This window comes from Ambystoma mexicanum, chromosome 3q (assembly GCF_040938575.1).
Source record: "Ambystoma mexicanum isolate Mex_15411 chromosome 3q, UKY_AmexF1_1, whole genome shotgun sequence".
NCBI lineage: Eukaryota > Metazoa > Chordata > Amphibia > Caudata > Ambystomatidae > Ambystoma > Ambystoma mexicanum.
In genome coordinates, this window is record NC_090926.1 from 464,510,748 (window position 1) to 464,529,055 (window position 18,308).

The window sequence follows — 18,308 nt, forward strand, 5'->3', positions numbered from 1 at the left end:
GAGGTGGACTTTGAGTTGGGCGGGGCGGGGGACAGTGAGCAGAGTCTCATTTGCAGGAATCTGGATGGATGTCTACGTTGTAACCTCGCCTTCACTTTGGCTCTGCTCTGGTTATCTGCTTGCTGAATGACACATTTAAGGCAACTGACAAATCTGTCTGTCAGCTTTTTGATTTTGGTGTGGAAAAGGCTGCTTTTATTCAGGAATGTTCTTGCAGCTCTAAGATGGGCGACCGGTCACACTGTTGCAGGAAGTGTGCAGAAGCAAGCATTTGTTGGTTTGAAATGTATGCATGCATGTATAGGAGAGTGAAATATTTATTTTCCAGGGCAAATGTGTATCCATTTGACGCCATTGCTGTCAGTCACCACACACCTTGCCTATTTTCATACCCATGAATTGATGTGTACCAGTGCAGGTCCAGATATGCAGACCGGAGCAATGTGGTCATGTGATCTCAACAACTCTGCTCTGCCAATGGTTTGCCTCCTGCCTCTCCTAATCTAGAGGCGCACCTGAGGTGGAAGGGCGATTCAATTCCAACACTCATTCATCCCTTTCCCTCTTGGCAGCGACGGCCCGGGTAAATCTGCTAACATGTAATGGCGGTTCTATGTGTGGACGGGATCTGTGCCTACTGAGTGCAACCCTGCTCTCACACAATGTGGAAAATAACCAAAAGGTCAAAATCACTGTTCGGCTCTACCACTTGGGACGGACTTGGTTTGATCGCCGATTGCAGCGGCAATGCTCCCTAAAACCTCCCCGAGGTAGGTTTTTCACCCAGCCATATTACACCCCCTGGATACTCTCAGACTCACAAACTAAGCCAGACCGACAACCTTAGCCTCACCAGGCCAATCCAGCCTACTCCTTTGCCTACCTAGTGCAGCCCTAAAATTGACATCCGTCCTTCACAGCATGCAACGACCACACCACCGTACTGCAAAAGCCATGCTTGCGTCTTTGGCTAGACATTCCTTGCATGGAGTAGATCTGCTAGGATTAAGGAGATATGCCAAACAGCGTTTATATTGGGCTGATGTTGCCTGCCTCAACTAGTCTCACCATGGACCTATTGGCCACAGGATTGATGTATTTATTTAATCTCTGGTCATGGAGCTTATCTTCACTATCTTTGACATGAAGGTCCTCACTGAATGATGTTACAGAGCAGAACTGCGCTTAAAGCGTCCGTCACAGGCCTGCATCAGCACCAAGGTGTAAGTGGCAACCTCCTGGCAAATTCGTACAAGGCATCCCTACTCTTGCGCCTCATACATGAGGTCCAACCTTGGCCTCGATGGTGGCCAGCCGCTCCAGGATTGGAGGTATCCACATGGTTAATTTATCCTACTAAGCGCTACATAACATCCCCCGTGAAGTCAGAGGGTCCCGTGCGCTTTTGGAATTCAGAACTGATAACGAAGTGCTCCTTTCAGTGTTATTGCACATCAAGCATTAACGGTATTTCAATCAAAAGGGCAGCCATACCAGCTTTGAGAGTTCTGAAGACCAGGTGTTGGTTGTAAGGATTCTGCTCTTGGGGACCCAATGCTCGTAAATGCTGCTCAGGGTCCTTATTGCCATCTGCCCCTCCGGGGTTTCATCTCCTCCAATCAGAACCCGGTCTGGATTCTTCAGGTCTTTAATGGCGGTCCCTTCTGCTAAAAACTCTGGATTTGAGAGAACCTGAATGAAAGAGGAGGAAAGATTAAGAAATATAGAAAGGTTCATTAAAAAAAAAGACTTGGCACCAAGTATCTGTTTTTGGATCGGCCCCTTGAGTTTCATGGGTTTTGCCAATGTGAGCAGCTTTACCCAGAAACATCCAGTAACTCTTATTGGAAACGTCTCTCGCAGCATGGGGGCACCTTAATAAAGAGTCATAATTAGAACCTGCCAGTAGCCTGTTCAAATAGGAATGTATAGTCCACAGCTGTCAAACCTATAACCCATGGACTTTAAGACCCTGGGATCGCAGCCTTACCTGGAAAGTGAGGTTGGATTTGGTGTTGGCAGTGAGGATCCTCCGGATGCTCTCTGCCGCGCGCACTGGCACAGTACTCTTCTCGACCACAATCTTGTGGCCAACTGACACCTCTGCAATCTGACGGGCACAGGACTCAATATACTTCAGATCCGCCGCCCTGCCCTTGCCAATGCCAAACGTCTTGGTGGGGGTGTTCACCTGGCAGAGAAGGGGACAGTCAAAACCATGGGGGACAAACAGACTGAAAGTGTAGCCTGGAATTCCAGGCGCACCAGGTGGACCCCTGGTGTGTCAAGCATTGCCACTAGCAGAAGACCCTGCCACATTCCCAGGCACCCCTCTGCACAGGGGGCACAGTCAAGTCTAATTCTGTCTCGAATCTCCATGACACAGATCAGATGTGTTGCTAGAGGGGACGGGGGGCTGTGGGGGCTATAGCCCCTAGTCTTTAGGCTATAGCCCCGGATAGAAGCTCAGGGGCTACAACCAAAAGGCTATAGCTAGCCCAGAATCCCGATATTAGCGTAGCCCCAGATCTTTTCCAGACCTAGAAACACCCAACACAGATTGTTTAATAAACAATGCAAAGAGGAATCACACTTCTTTAAACCACTTCAGCGTATGCAAGAGTGCTCATTGAGACAGAAGCAGTTCAGTGGATCATGGTTTAATCACGTTTAAAACATGTGTGCAGGATATGAGGGCCCAAATCCTAGGCAAAAGGGTTCCTTAAACGCTCCTTGGCTTTCCTTGGCTCATCAAGGGTAGCAGTGGTCAAGCAGTCAAGGTCAGCTCTTAGAAGAGCAACATATGGATAAAACACGGGGTAACTGCATCATAAACGAATGCTCAGTCAGAGGTTATAATGAAACCGTGTCGTACATATCGTAGAAGGTAAGCAAATGAATGTGCACATGTTAGAGAAGTACCGCGGTTTAGATAAGTGTGAAGGAGCTGTGACAAGCTCTACTTCTGGGTTTCTGGTGCGCCTAGTAGTCTTCAGACTTTTTAGGCCTGCCACCCCACCCCCACAAGCAGGTGGGCAGGCCGTGCCCCCGCAAAAATTCCAAATGGACAGTAATTCCAAATGGCTATGAACTATTGGGTGCCATCACTGCCCCCTACTCCCAGTATAATCCCTGGCCCCCCCAGCTGCTCTCATCATAGTCTCCCACTCCTTCCTAGTCCCTGGCCTCACCCCACCCCACCACAAACCCTGGGCTCTCCCCACACTGCTCCCACCCATGACTCCCAGCCATTCTGCTCCCACCAGTCGCTGGGGTCCCCCACCCTATTCCCAGCACAATTCCAGTGCCAGTGGTGGCTGGTGAATTTTTTTTAATGGAGGGGCATAAATATTTCCCCCAGATATGCCATAGCGACCGAGCGTAGCGTGGGAGCCCAAACCAATTAAGAGGGGTTCGGGGGGCTTTCCCCGTGAATTAAAAAAAAATATTGGGTTAAAATGTTGCCTTTTAGAGAACACTTTAAAAGAAATTGGGTAAAAAGCCTAACAATTGCAATTGGCGCTGGGGGGGGGGTCCATGGGGCAGGCATGATATTTTTTACAGTAGGAGTCAACATTCGGTAGCATAAACCGGGGGTGACGGATCACTGGTTTTGGGAGGAGGGTCACAACAAGACGAGAGAGAGGCACAACCCCAAGCCCCAGAAAGAGGAAAATAAAACTCCAGAAGAATCTCTGTGACTCGGACGGATTATTGTGCTATCTGTATCGTAGACTCATTAGGGAAAATACAAAGACTTCGAACACAGAGGCCTCGGAGCAGCGTCACAGCGTAGGACTTCTGGCCTCACACCACGGCCCTCCCATACCCCGAAACACATGTAAACAGCTGGAGCTTTTTTTTAACCATTCGTGAGTTGTGAGTCTTGGATGAATTATAATATCTGTTCGTAGTTGTTGCCTATCTTTTAACCTTCTGTTGGCAGAGGGCGCTGTGGCCGCCTGGCTCACTGCTTAAATAATGCAATAAACAATACAGGCAACATAACTCAGGGTGTCCTCTGAAAAATGGAAATAGTGGACTGGTGGAAGAAGGTACGGAACAGGATAAGCCCTAAAACAATCACACTGCTCTTCTCCCGTTTTCCAAACTGTGAGAGACAAGACACAGCGCCTACAAAAGCACTTTAAAGATGAACTATGTGATACTGCAGAAGACGAGCCTCCGGCAATCATGGCTCGTTTCCACCCAATACTAAAACATATTAGGTGGACATGTTCTATTCTAATATATTTTTATAAAGCGCCAACTCGCCCGCAGGCCTCAGAGCGCTCAGACTATACAGACAATAACAAAGAACAGAAAAATAACAGATTTTATCAATCTGGAAGGATGAAAGCCTGTGTACATGACAACAGCTACCTATGGCTGCACACAGAGACCGCTTAGCATGTCCTTTACCCGCCAAGCTATCTTACTATAATTTGGCAAACCCCAAACTTCTAATCTAGAGGTCTGCATTTGTCAAGTGTCGGGTTTGGGCAGCTCATCACAGCCTGTTTCTTTGATTTCTGTTATATGTAGTGTACACATTCCCTTTACAAATCCAGGATCACAGCTTCCAAAGAGCAGACCAGGACCAGGCGAGCCCCTCGCATCCGGCACAAGGCCGCTTAAGAGCTCAGCCACTGAGGCCAGTGGGAGAGGGAATGGGGGGTAGCTTACCGATATGAAGATGATGTCTGCCCCTCGAATGGCTTCACTGATGTCGGTTGAAAAAAAGAGGTTGACGCCCCGGCAAGATTCCACCACCTCCTGCAACCCGGGCTGAGGAAGAGAAAACAGCAGGTGTGAGGGAAAGTTGACTGTGCAATGACGGCAACGACCCGTGGTACCTGCGGGTCCTGGGCGCGTATAACAAATGAAATAAATAAATAAATAAATAAATAAATGCAAATGCCTCCAGTTCAGCAAAATGGTGAGGTGAAAACCAGCCATCCATAAAAACGCCATCCATGCTTGCTAGCCCCTACCATGAGGCAAGGACGGTCAACAACAACAAAACCAGAGTGCCGGATATGATGCGTTCCGGCCAGAGAGCAGCGCGTGCCACACAGTGGCCAATCTACTATTGTGTACAAGAACAAAAACATTTAATTTAGGGTCATTACAGGACACAAAGAAAGATTACAATATATTTGTACTTTTCTAAACATACCCCAATTGAAAATAACTAGTGTTTTGAATGGCCTGTAACCTCCTTTCACTCACTCCCAACTCCCAAACCGAGAGCATAGAAACTCCCACCTGAAAATCTTATGCTAATCATATAACCCGCAAGCCCACACAGGGGCAGGCTGACCCAGAGAATGGGGGCTGGGCCAGAGAGCGCTCTGGGCAGCTCCAAGTTAACTTCTCCTTACATTCCCAGGCTGCCCCAGCCTATATACATAAATCAAAGAAAGAATGTACAAAGACCTCATTCACCCTTTAGCAGTGATGCTGAAAGCTCAGGATGTACTATACAGAAGGAGGATGTCTGGGCTCAGAGTACAGCACGGCACATGCATCCAATCTCCGTAAATAAATAGGGCTTTAGCAGGATGTTCTAAAATGTAAACCTTTAATTCCCAGAGAACCATGACAACTCTTCTCAGCAAAACTATGGCTATTAAAAAAGGCCTTAGGATAGTAAAGTTGTACGTGAGTTTTAAAACAATGGTAAAAATAGGTTTCGAATACAAACTATAGGTGCATTGCACGCCTGCATTGCAACAGTGCATGAGATGATGTTCTTTTGGTTTGATGTTATTTGAGGGGATATATACGGCGCATAACGTTTTATCGTGCCGGGCAGTGGATACTAGGACTCTACAAGCAAACTCATATGCTTTTGAATTTCTGACCGCCAATTTAAAAGGTCTGAAATCGAATGATTTGGACAAATGTATCTTGTACACTTCTAAACTGCGGGATTACAAACGAAAACATCTATTCCTCACAATGAGCCAAAAGGACCACTGCCTATGTTGCTAAATGTTCTGAGAATCAGAGGAAACATGAAAGAATCTAGGGGCACTCAACTGAGGCTCACTCTGGACTCAGGGTACCGGGAGCCAAATTGGCATGCCCAACATGTTCGTGTTAGGATGAAAGCCATAGACTGCGATTCATACGTGGCCCCCTTTCCTACTGTATTGTTCCTCTCAAGGTGCGCCAAAACGCCTTTGCCTGGATAAGTCCCCATACAGGGCATCACTGGTGATGTAACTCAGCTAATGTGTTACTGGGAGGCTGTTTGGAGTGTTGTAGAGGCATGCACACTGTTGCAGCCATTTTGTGACCAGAAAACAAAAGCTTGTCCCCACCAGAGGTCAAAGTGTACGAAAAAAAGTAGAGGAACTATGTTCCCTGCTGGCCTGTCCCTGGCCCTCACAAACCACTTCCCCACACGCAATCCTAACCCCCAAACACATGCGCCTGCTGTTTAAGGGAATGTTCAGTGCGCTGCAATGAAGTGCAAGTTTCAACTTCTTCCTGTACTTTTATTTAGAAACAAAACCTTTCTGGAACGATTTATTTTGAGAATAAAAGTATGAGAACAGTCAAACTTAATTAAAAAAGTAGAGCAGCACTGCTCCCAACTGCTTCCCGCCCACTACGACCACTGGTCCATGGAGGTCGCCATTAAAATGGTTACCTCGATTTAGAACTCCTGCTTGTGGCACAATGCCCATGCCGGGAGAGCAGGATAGCCCTAGCTTTTTTACTTTTATTATATTAAAATGAAGCAGGTCATTCTGTTTCTGAAAGGGTGGTCTACTAATAAGACCCCCTTTCATAAATGCTTCATCCAAAAATTATAGTGTAAACATGTGCGTTGGTTGCGATAGCCTAATAACCTCAGAACCAGGTCTGTAGTGGTACAGGGCAAGTTAAAAGGCTGCATCTGCGTTGCTGACAGCTGCTGGAACACAAAGCAACAGCAGGAGAATGTGGATTTTAAATCTTCAGCACTCCTAATTCTAAACAAATAATTGTGTACCCAAGAGAGCCTGGTGGCACATCAATATTTAAATCTAAACCATGCTTGGTTATGGCATGGTGGCTGCTAGGGTCACCCAATTATACGATCAAAGCAATTTGATATCATACAAGTATCAATTTTTTGATCAGGGCTTCACTTATGACAGGGCTGATGTGTGTTAACCATCTTACTTGGATGTCTCCACAACTGCCATGTGGAACAATGGCCAGGAAACTGCCTCTGTAACTCTCCTGCAGGGAGGGTAATGCCTTCCTCTGGGGCACAAGAACCTTCCCCAGATTATCTCCTAGGAGCCGTTGTTTCAAAGGCAACACTGACATAACAAAGCCACACTGACTCCATGGTGCTGACCACTGGAGTCCCTTTGAAGTCAGCAGACATGGGAGGGGGTTGGAGTTCGAGGTAGCCAGAGAGGGAGGTTGCAAGAAGGGTTCCACCATGATGGTTTATGCTAGGGCTCTTGTTGGGAAGGGGGGTATGTTTGTCCCAAACCCCAAGCACTTTTGGAAGCAGCAGAAGCCTGAAAGTGTGCAGTAGGGCCTTGGGGAGGTTACGTGGGTAGGGGGTATCGCCAGGGGCCATAGTGCAGGGAGGGTGGTGTATGCTTTAGCTTTTTAATACATTGGTACCTAGATGCCACCTTACATATTAGCAGCCATATTGAAATTGAGGCCTAGCTTCGTACTGCAGCCAGAGTCGCAGATTGAGTCACACACATGGTGTATGCATGCGGGAATAGGGAATAGGTTGTAGCATGGGCACCGGTGAGAAAGGCCAGAGCTGCAGAGATTCATAGACGTTTTATTGTCTCATGTTGGAAACGTCTCGTATCCCAGAAAGAATGCTCCCTGTAAGGCCATGAGGGGGTTGGGAGGTCTCTGCGAAAAGCAATCCCATGAGAAGGAGGGCATGTGCCTCAGACCTTCCCAGACCCAGCTGTAGGTAATAGCACCCAGATGCCACCATCCCAAAACCCCCAGCATGCCAAGGTACCAGTCAGTCCCAGACCACCGACCATAAAACTGTTAAACCCCTAATCGATCAGAAGAGATCAGAAATCGGGGACCAGTTGTCTTCACCATAGGTCACGTGATTTGTGCTGCGAGGTGCCAGTTGCGGTAAAACATAACCAAAAGAAGGGTGGGGAGTTTTGGATGGGCGCTGATGTGGCTGGAATCGAGCTAGTGCGTGCGATGCAATGGCCTCGACGTATCCTCTTAGTCCTTGTCTGCAGTAGCAGGTGCACATTAGGTTAGAGATGGAGCATGCATTGTTTTTCTTCACCTAATCGCCAATTAGGTGTAGCTTCATGCAAGATGATGCGCAAGGAGGAAACTACGTGGAAGAAGACGGACAGACGAGGCTGTGACCAATGCCCTGGCATCCTTTCATGGAGCAGCTAGCCTATGTATAGGGTCTGACCAACCAGTTGGATTTGTACATTATGCAATTTAAGTCACTGATGATGCGGCGTGCCTTCATAAAGTGTTGCTCATACGGATTTTGCCAGAATGCTCCATGGCAGCAGAGTGCTTTGCTGGCGCATTTCTATTTTTGTGGCAATACAACTTTGTTGTCCTTGCAAGAGGGGTGCTGGGCCTTTTTCGCTAGTGGGTTGCATTTTTTCTAATGCGAGCGTTGAGGGGTTTCTCTACAACCTCCTTCATCCCTTTTTCCTGCAGGACAATGTGCTCTGGGCATGATGTCGGAAGATAGAGGGCACTTATTATAACAGCCTGGATTTGGCCCCCTACAGCAGGCTTTCTCCCCCTCCTTCATCGGTTCATCTTTGGACTCTCAACATGAGAAGAAGGATCCACCGAGTCTCTGTTGTGGATACAGACTATTCCAAAGTCCTCTCCCAGAGAGGTGAAGACAGAAGGCATTCAAGGCAGATGCAAGCTCTGCTCCCTAACCATCCCCATGGAACAGTGGGGATGAACTGCTGTGGACCAAGGCGTCTCTGCTGGCTACGGCACTGGAACTATGATCTTGCTTACTGGGGGTGAAGGACAACCTGCAGGTGTGAACTTCCCGGAGTGGAAGCACAGAACTGAAGAACTCCTCTTGTCCCAGAGAGACCCTGGAGTGGACTTCCCAGTAACCCAAAAGTACAGAAGCACTTGGGACCGGTTTCATCGCCTCGAGATGTCTGTCAGTCGGCTCAACCATGCTCAATGCCCTTCGTGCCCCCACAGGACCTGCGTTGCAGCTTTTGGCACTCCACTAACCTTCAAACTGCTTACTACACTTCAAATCCTCCAGACACTGGCTTGACCCATTGCCACAGACCACATTTATCAACCTGATCGCCAGCTCAACTCTGTGGAGATAATTGGTTCGCACACCAACTTGATCTGCTGGAAGCTATCGACTCGCCCATCGAGAATGCACACTCGACCCAGCAGAAACATTGTTTTGCCTATGCCTCGACAGCTATTCAGTATCATTGGAAGCAATCGACTCAACTCTCTGCAATTCTGGCTCTACCCAGCAATAGCGTGCAAATCAAACCAACTAGACTCGCCAGGGGGAGAGCAGGACTATACATTTTTCTGCATCGGCTTGACCACAGTTAAAGCGCTTAGAAGCCCAGCTGGTGTGGTAGTAGTGTGAGACCGAGTATGCTGTTTAGCCACTACTTATCCCTGTATTCATTTCATGACAGTGCTGGAGTCCGCAACAAGGCTTTGTGTACCTGGTAAGCATGTAAACAGATGCGCGCCCTTTATGTGAACATGGCCTTTCTGAGACTTCTCAGGAAGGCCTGCCTGTCCGGAAAGAAGCTTGTGAAGGTTTGAATGCTGCGACTACTCCTGGATGGGCTACAGCACAATGTTTGGAAGGTGCAGTGCCCTCGATTTGAGGCTGAATGGGCATTCTTACACACAAGAATAGGGGTATCTGCACCACATCTTTGGTAAATGGCCCAGTGCAGCTTGAAGGACGACTCGCCTAGGGAAGGCAAGGACGCCTTTCTCATACCAGATTGTCTGACTACAATTCAGGCATGGTGCGCAGTTAACGATCTCTGCCTTAATGCCAGTAAGATGGAGATCCTTCTCATTGGATCACTTGCGCCCTGCTTCCCTCCTACCCTCTGGCCGCCCTCCTTGGGCCCTCTACCCTCACCATCTTGTGAGGCCAAAAACCTTGGGGCCATATTTGAGCCCTCACATCTTTGACCTTGCAAAGAAGGCCCACTTCCAGCTTTGCCTCCTTAGAGGTATTCTCCCTTTCCCCAGAAGCTCAATGTCTCCAGAGCTCTGGCCTTCTCTAGGCTGGACTATTGCAACAGCCTCTTCCTCTATCGCCCTCTTCCCTCCCTACTCCCCATTCAGCTAATCCAGAATAGGGCTGCAAGACTTATCCTTGGCCTCAAGCCCAGGGACTGTACCTCTCCAGCCCTAAAATCTCTCCACTGGCTCCCGGTGACCGCAAGGATCAAATTCAAGACCCTCAGCATCATCCACAAGGCTTTCTGGGGTCTGGGACCACGCTATCTCCAACGTTCGCTCCCTAAATACTTCCCTGCCAGAGCCCTCCGTTCCTCTAAATCCAACTCTCTGCTTGTCAAATGCGTCTCCAAGCAGAGAGTGGGGGACAGGTCTCGCTCTTTGGCTGGTGCCTCTCTTTGGAACAGCCTCCTTGGCCCTCTGAGACTTCAGCCGGGCCTCCTTAAGTTCTGGAAACTTCTCAAAATTCTGCTTTTCTATACCCCTTTCCCTCCCCTGCCAACCCCACTGTCGCTGAGATTAGCGGCCTGGTCCTTCATGAATCTCACAGGTTACCAGGCCTTCTACCCAATCGATACCAGCAACCCCCCCCCCCCCCCAACTCCCCCACCCCTCAGCACTGCTCTTGCGTACCCCCTTCCTGGCGGCTGTGCATCCCATCATTGGGATTCCTCTGCTCTAGCACTTGGCCAGTGGCCTCATCCCTTGGAACACATTGGCACTTCCCTCCCGTGCTCTCACCAGCCCTTGCCCATACCTTTCTATCCCCCCTTCCTTCTCAATCTCCCACCAGCACTTGCCCATACTTTTGTCGCCCCCTCCCACCCTTCCCGATCTCCTGCACTCCTCTTCACTGCACTTGCACGTCCGAATGTCACAAGACCCAGTAAAACCACAATAGTATATTAACTGTTGCCATTGTTATTTACTCCTTGTTCCCTCCCCACATTGCCTTGTGGCGCCTGGAAACACCATGTGTTGCGTAGGCGCATAACAAATACTCAATAAATAAATAAATATTATGGGCCTTGCCTCATTGTAAAATGCTTTTGGGAATCGGGCCCTGTGTGTCATACAAGAACTGAGGTGCAGCCAAAAACAGAAAAATAGATAATAGATTAGTAGACAAAACATGCCCATGTCTTTGTACTTGTACTAAGACATTGGGTCAGTGCAGTGGTACCCCTTTTTTCTCTCAAAACGATACCCCTGCACTGACGCTTTTACAGCGATGTTAAGATGGATCGATGCTCTAGCACTGATGTAAAGACAGGGCACAGATAGAAGGATAGACAGACAGACACTTGAGAACCTGACCACATTCTCCAGCCTAGTTTGTATATTCTGTGATGATACTTCTGTAGAGAGACTATGAATGGGCGACTATTAGGTCAGGAAGTCATCCTGTTCCATGACACCATAAGAGGTGACTTCCGCCTAGTTCGCCAGGTGGGAGTCACCTCGTGTGGGGACTCTTGTGCCTCCTTTCCTATCCTAGGACAACAGGTTCACTGGAAAAAAAACACTCTGAGTTACCTCAAAAATAGGCAGTTGCGGGGAGTTCCAGGCCCGGATGCGCTCTTCGTTGATGTCCACCACAGTGACGGTGACCTCTGGGCACATCTGAGCAATGACGGTGCAGGTGGGGCCTCCGACGTACCCTGCGCCGATGCAGCAAACGCGCTTCACGGCCGCCATGTTGAACGAGATAGTTTCTTAACCTGGAGAGGAAACAGGCACAGTCACTGCAGGAAATGTGGGCCCAACCCTATTGTTAGAAAAACATATTTCCCAGTCTGTCATCAGCAAAGGTTCCCAAAGGTTTCAAAGATGGAGCGTTAGATGAGATGAAGGGGCAGGTCGTGGGTTTATGCATTAGAAGGTTAGAGATACATGTCGCCATTCAAGCACGTGTGGAGGTAAACCTCGAACAAACCGCTAGTTGAAGACCAAAGCAAGTAGATGAGGAAAATGGGAACATCTCCAGGCAAGCCAGTGCAAGGCTACTGCAGGAATGGCTGGAGTCAGCCACGCTCATGGCAGTCAAAAGCCCAAGTGTGACTAACTGGCACTCCTTTCAGAAGCATTGAGCTAGTGGCAAATCTCCCAAAATGCAACAGTGTTCAGCGTGCACCACTGCTCGAGGAACCAGGGGATCGGTAACTGGTTCAGCACCGGGAAGTGGCACCCAAGCATAGTCACGACACATCCTGCATTCTGGGAGTGGGAGGGATTAAGGGATTTGCATGGGAATATTTCAAGGACTGTAGTTCTCTAAATCACAACCAAACTCAGCTGATGTCGGCCCTATTCCTGGAGCAAGATCACCTGCCGGCTACTGCAGGATCCGAGGCGCGCTTGGGGGAGACTCTTCTATTGGGTTGCTCAATTGTGGCACCCCTTGCCCCCTGCCCATCAGGCAAACCCCACACTAAATTAGTCAAAACCAGGCTCTTTTCTGCTAAACCTTTTCTGTGCCCGTTTTCTACCAGAATATAGTATACACCCAAAGCTTCGAATACACTCACTCATGCGATGTATAGCGCCAAGAAGCCGCAAGGGGAACGTTGAATAGAATAAATAGTGAAGACAAAAGATGAGCTTACGTGTTGGAAACGTTTGCTCTTCCTATGGGCTGTGGACTGTGGATTTTTAATGACTGCGTGTACTAACACCAGGGGCCACATTACCGGAACTTTGCACCGGTGCAAGTGCAAAGTTTGCACGGGATTAGCAGCAGGGCAAAGTTTGCCCTGATGCAAAAATGCATCAAAAATCTATCTTTGTAGCACTGGGGACATTTTAGCCCTGGTGCTTGTAATATGCCAAAGTGCACTTGTCGAGGTGCAATGGATGTTTAATGTGTCCCTGTGTTTTTAAAAAAATAGGGCAAACTTTTCCCTAGTGCTAATACCGTGCAAACTTTGCACCTGCACTGGTGCAAAGTTTCTGTAATCTGGCCCCATGACGCCACGGCCTCTGCTTTTGGAATCAAATTACTCAAATGTGATGTAAACGGTTTGCTCTGCCTCTTTTCGCACATCTACTTAAGAAATAGAAATGTCTCCATTGTGTTGTGTTTAACATAAAACTGTAAAAGCGACCTTTTTAAAATAACCTGGAAACAAGGAACAGTGGCTGGGAGGGGTGTGTTTATAAGGGGGGTGCGGGGGGGGGGGGGGGGGGGGGGGGAGTAGTTTACCGACACCGCAGATTGCGTTTTCTAATTCGCTCCTGGATTGAAACGGGCCTTGTTGGGAGTTTTAACAACCTGCCTCTGTAGAAGCCTGCGCACTTCCCCATGAAACAAGGCAATGTCTGTGAGCAGGGCAATGGCGTCAATAGGACCCCAGTGTCTCGAGCCACGCGGGCCAGTCCTCTTCCATGGCAGGAAAAGGAGTGTTCTGTCCAGCTCAAGCGCAGACAGGACACTCCTGTCCCAGAACATTCACGCCTCCTTCAGTCGGGAGGCTGCTCGTGTTCCATTGCACGACCCTCCAACTTATATTTCAGGTGCTTGGGAGAGGCGTTAGACAATGCTGACTGCCTTCACTAGACGTCTTAATAAGGTGACAGCGTGCTGAGGACTTTCCTCAGCCCGACCTGCTAAAATGATTCTAGAATAGGGTCGTCATCCGAGTGCCTGGCTGCTGGGCAAGGCCTGCTTTTCTCTCATGCGCATGAGACTGTAGAATGACTTTCACTACCTTCTCCTAATCAGTATGGGAGTAGGACAGTGCTCACTTCGCTCAGAAGCTGCCCCAGCCCTGTAGGAGAAGAGAGGCTGGGAGTAGGACAGTGCTCACTTCGCTCAGAAGCTGCACCAGCTCTGTAGGAGAAGAGAGGCTGGGAGTAGGACAGTGCTCACTTCGCTCAGAAGCTGCACCAGCTCTGTAGGAGAAGAGAGGCTGGGAGTAGGACAGTGCTCACTTCGCTCAGAAGCTGCACCAGCTCCGTAGGAGAAGAGAGGCTGGGAGTAGGACAGTGCTCACTTCGCTCAGAAGCTGCACCAGCTCTGTAGGAGAAGAGAGGCTGGGAGTAGGACAGTGCTCACTTCGCTCATAAGCTGCCCCAGCCCTGTAGGAGAAGAGAGGTTGGGAGTAGGACAGTGCTCACTTCGCTCAGAAGCTGCACCAGCTCTGTAGGAGAAGAGAGGCAGGGATGGCGTCAGTGCCTTTCACTCTTTTCAACCAAAAGGGGCCTCGGGCCTCAGAGGGAACCCCAGCAAATGCCCCAATGTTGCCAGTGAGCCGTCTTGTAACAGCAATATATTAATTTCTCTATTTTCGTTCTAGGACTTAAAATGTGCGCTTTGCAGCGCTCACATTACAAGCTGCGTTTTCTCTTGGACGGGCTATGCAAAAATGTTATCACCTCATTGCCATCCAACACTGGTTCCTCCACATCAGCCACTTACTGAAAAAGAAGGGTCTAGAGCGCTTCAGTGGGCATTTAGTGTTTAAGCTCACTGGTGGCTGGCTGTCTCGTGATAATCGGCGGCTATTAAGCTCATCTTTGTCGCCGCCGTTGTAATGTATGCACCCGACGGATGCCTCAGACTGCTTTCACTCTAAGTAGGGGGTCCCCAACCATCATGTAGCCGTCTGGTGAGAGGTGCACCACTATAGTGTGTACAAGCCAGCTCCAGCCTTCCAGAAGGGGAGGCAGGAACGCCAGAGCTAGGGCTCCAGCAGTGGCATGCAGAGACTACTACCTCTGGCAGGAAGGGCCTTACATGTCCCTGCTGCCTTTTTTTTAGTTTGGGCTATTAGGTGGCACTTTAAGCCACCTGCAAGCCAAAACTATTGCATTAGAGTACAGCTAGGGACAGCGCAGGGAATGTGCCGGAACACGACAGAGCGGGGCTCTACAAAACATATCTTTCCAGAGCAGCGCTCTGGCAAAAAACATGCTTTGCTGCCCTGTCCCCCAGACTCAGGGGCTTGCTCACAACACTCATGCTTTAACAAGCAGGGTTCAGAAGACGCTGCAGCACTGCTCACTGGTGTAATAAAAATGTCTTAATCAGGTCTGCCTTCAGCTACTTGATTTATAAGCACTATGTGTGTCCTTCACTGAAGTCCCGTCAAAAACAAGCATTGGCAAAGCCAACAGTTTTGGCTTGTGTATAAGTATTAGGCATTTGCCAGGCACTACTATTAGACGTTCAAGTACCCGCACCATTTTGCACCTGCTACCATCGATGGCCAATGAATACCCCTACGGTAGTGCCTTGCAGGTGTTTTTCCCACGCCTTCACAAAAGGTCAAACTGTTGGCATTGCTAATGCTTGTCTTACTTAGTGGCTGGGACGTTTCGCTCTCGCTCGAACACCGGAAGTAAGGATCAGAGAGGATGGGAATAGGTTCAATACAGTTAGTATATCAGGAAATGTAGGGTGTTAATAAGTATGTTTGTTTTCCTTCTGTCACTGAGGGTGCACAGCCACTGGGCAATCCAAGCTGGCAAGTAATAATTCATTGGTTTGGCAGCCGTGCGGATTACCAGCTCTGGTGGTTGATGCAGGTGCCATGGGTGGTATTACCAGTTATGGCCTCAGGGCCTTTTAACCTTTTCAGTTGAAATGGGCCCAGAGCTTTGGGGGTGGGAGGGCCAAGCAACTGTCCCATGTTGGCAGTCTTATTCCACAGAAACCAACTCCTTTAATTCACAACATAAAATGCGCACAGCGTGCACCTCACAAGCTGCCTTTGCTGGCTATCACCTCCCTCTGGCAGTTTCAGGCAACATTCTTAAGTGCCTCGTTGCCTTTTTGTTTAGGGTTCCCCGACATTACCACCCAGCTCTCAAAGAGCGATTAATAGCTTTTCAGTGGACATTTAGGGCCAAATTCTCAAAACTGTTTTGGGTGCAACTTGCACCAAAAAAAGGAGCAGGCCCATTCTCCAAGGGCATCTGAATGAGGGCATTTTAGATGCGCTCATTCAGATGCTCTTTTTCTGAGCATCTAAAAGTGCATCCTGAATTCACAAACAGGATGTGCTTTTAAATGCCCAAAAATGAGGGTTATCCCGCTGCGCCTATGAGAGCAGTACTCAGCGGGAGGCGCAAATCATGACAGGGTAAGTCTTTTTTTTTTTTTTTTTTTTTTTTAAGTGCGACAGGCAATGGTTTAAACCGCGACTGTTGCACTAGAATTTCCATCCCCCAAACAGAGATGGGCATGCTTTTTTTTCCAGCATTGCATCGAGGAGGCAAGCGTCTCTGGGAAATGTGCTCCCAACGGTTTATAGTAAAAGGTTTGATCACAAAAGGATCGAATGTAATACTTTCGAATAAAAAGGATCTAAAAAAATAATTTGAATGCACGTTTATTTTATTTTTTGGGGGGCTCCCCCCAAAACTCCTGTTTTTTGGGTAAGAACTAGTATTTTTTCCTATACGGAGTAAAAAAAAAAAAAAAAAATACATTTAAAATGGCATAGAATTATTTTGTTTTTTTAGGTCTTTTTGATTCAAAACTATTGCAGTTCGAAACAATGTATTCGACCCTTTGACTGGACACCCTCCCAACAACCACGCGGTTGCTCCCAGCACTAATGTCCAGCCCCTCCTCAAGGCGCACCTTTGCTCCGTTTTCCAGCCCCTCCTGAAACGCTCAGGTCACCTTTGAGGGAAGCAGAGTATTTCGGATTCTAGTGCAAGTGAAACGAGAGCATTATCTGTGCGCCTTTCATTTGTGCTACTTTTTCAGACTCTGACCCTCAGTGTCCCCCACTATCCTCAACACATCTGGCCCCCAGTGCCCCCACCATCCTCAACACATCTGGCCCCCAGTGGCCCCCACCATCCTCAACACATCTGGCCCTCAGTGTCCCCCACCATCCTCAACACGTCTTCAATTGGCCCTGGATCTCCTCAGCTAGAGCAGGAGTGGTCTTGCTAATGCTCAACAGGGGGTATGGAAAGTCCGAAAAGCTTGAGGAACACGGACAGACGGGATAGGATGGGTGGGGCGTTCACGATGCTGGCTTCCAGCCCCCGCACTCGTAGAGCCCTCGTGCCCCCATGGCAGCTGCAGTCACCGAGCCACGTTTTCCCCTTCAAATTCTGGCACTTTCCATGTTTCCTTATACATTGTTCAATGGGGGCAGATAATAGAGCGCCATCCGTGGATTCTGGGTCGTGTAGCTTTCCATGGAAGTCGCGCTGTGCGGGACCACTTTACACTCCGTGTGCCACTATATTAAAGATGCTCGTGAGTTTGGTATTTTCCAGCTGTTCTCTGCTTTCCAGCCTCCCGTTCCCCAGATGCTGGGCTGTCAGAAAATGGGAGGGGCGCACTCAGCACGTGTGGAACATGACATGAAGACTGCGGGGAGGCCCAGGTGGGAAGGGCCAGGTCCCCCCCCTCCCCCTTTCCAGGCGTCAGAAATAAGAGCCCCTTTGTTTCAGTGAATAAACACATGCAGGGACTCAGCTGCAGGAGGCCCTGGCTCATTGCCCAAAGACCCCCACCCACTTCAGTGACCTCCTCTCACTGCCACGTAGTGGGCTCGGGAAGCAAGTTCACCGGCAGATAATAGGGGGGGGGGGGGCGACAAAAAGCGTGGCGATGCCCTTCCCTTTTGACATTGTGGCCGAGCTGTCACTTCACGTCAGAGCTGCTCTTAATGATAAAGCGCGGTGCCGCCCCTTGGCAGCAGGCTGCTGTACTAGGGCTGCTTCTGGCCAGGCCCGGTCCACTGTTAATGGCACAGTACTGGCACGGTTCCGCAGGACTGCTAACCTTTTGCAGGCCAGTCCCGACATCTCTCTGCTGGCAGGTATACTATCCGCAGCCCAGACGGGACAGAGGTACAGGCACTCGCCAGCAGCAGAGTGACCCTCTCAATATCCCACCAGGGGATTCTGGAGTGGTAAAATGGCAGCCGCCGCTCGAATAGGCCACAGCAATAGCACAAGAAACGTTAACGGGTGGGTACTGACACTTCCCCCGATGGCTGCCGCACTTTCATGGCAACGTTCCCTTACTGTCACTGGGCAGCTGTCTAGCTTGGGGGGAGGGGTCCGGGGGGGGGGGTCTGTCCTTCAATTACCCA

General features: G+C 49.2%; 1 protein-coding gene across 2 annotated transcripts in view; it reads right to left on the reverse strand.

The window, feature by feature from the left end:
• LOC138582680 (UDP-glucose 6-dehydrogenase-like) overlaps positions 1-18,308 on the reverse strand; it is a 55,174-nt gene that overhangs the window by 25,973 nt on the left and 10,893 nt on the right. For both annotated transcript variants that reach the window (XM_069654218.1, XM_069654219.1), the window contains exons 2-5: positions 11,782-11,966; positions 4,687-4,788; positions 1,991-2,191; positions 1,495-1,692 (exon numbers count right to left, since the gene is read on the reverse strand). In XM_069654218.1, coding sequence (XP_069510319.1) covers positions 1,495-1,692; positions 1,991-2,191; positions 4,687-4,788; positions 11,782-11,943 — 663 coding nt within the window. In that variant the 5' untranslated portion in view covers positions 11,944-11,966. The remainder of the gene's footprint in view (positions 1-1,494; positions 1,693-1,990; positions 2,192-4,686; positions 4,789-11,781; positions 11,967-18,308) is intronic.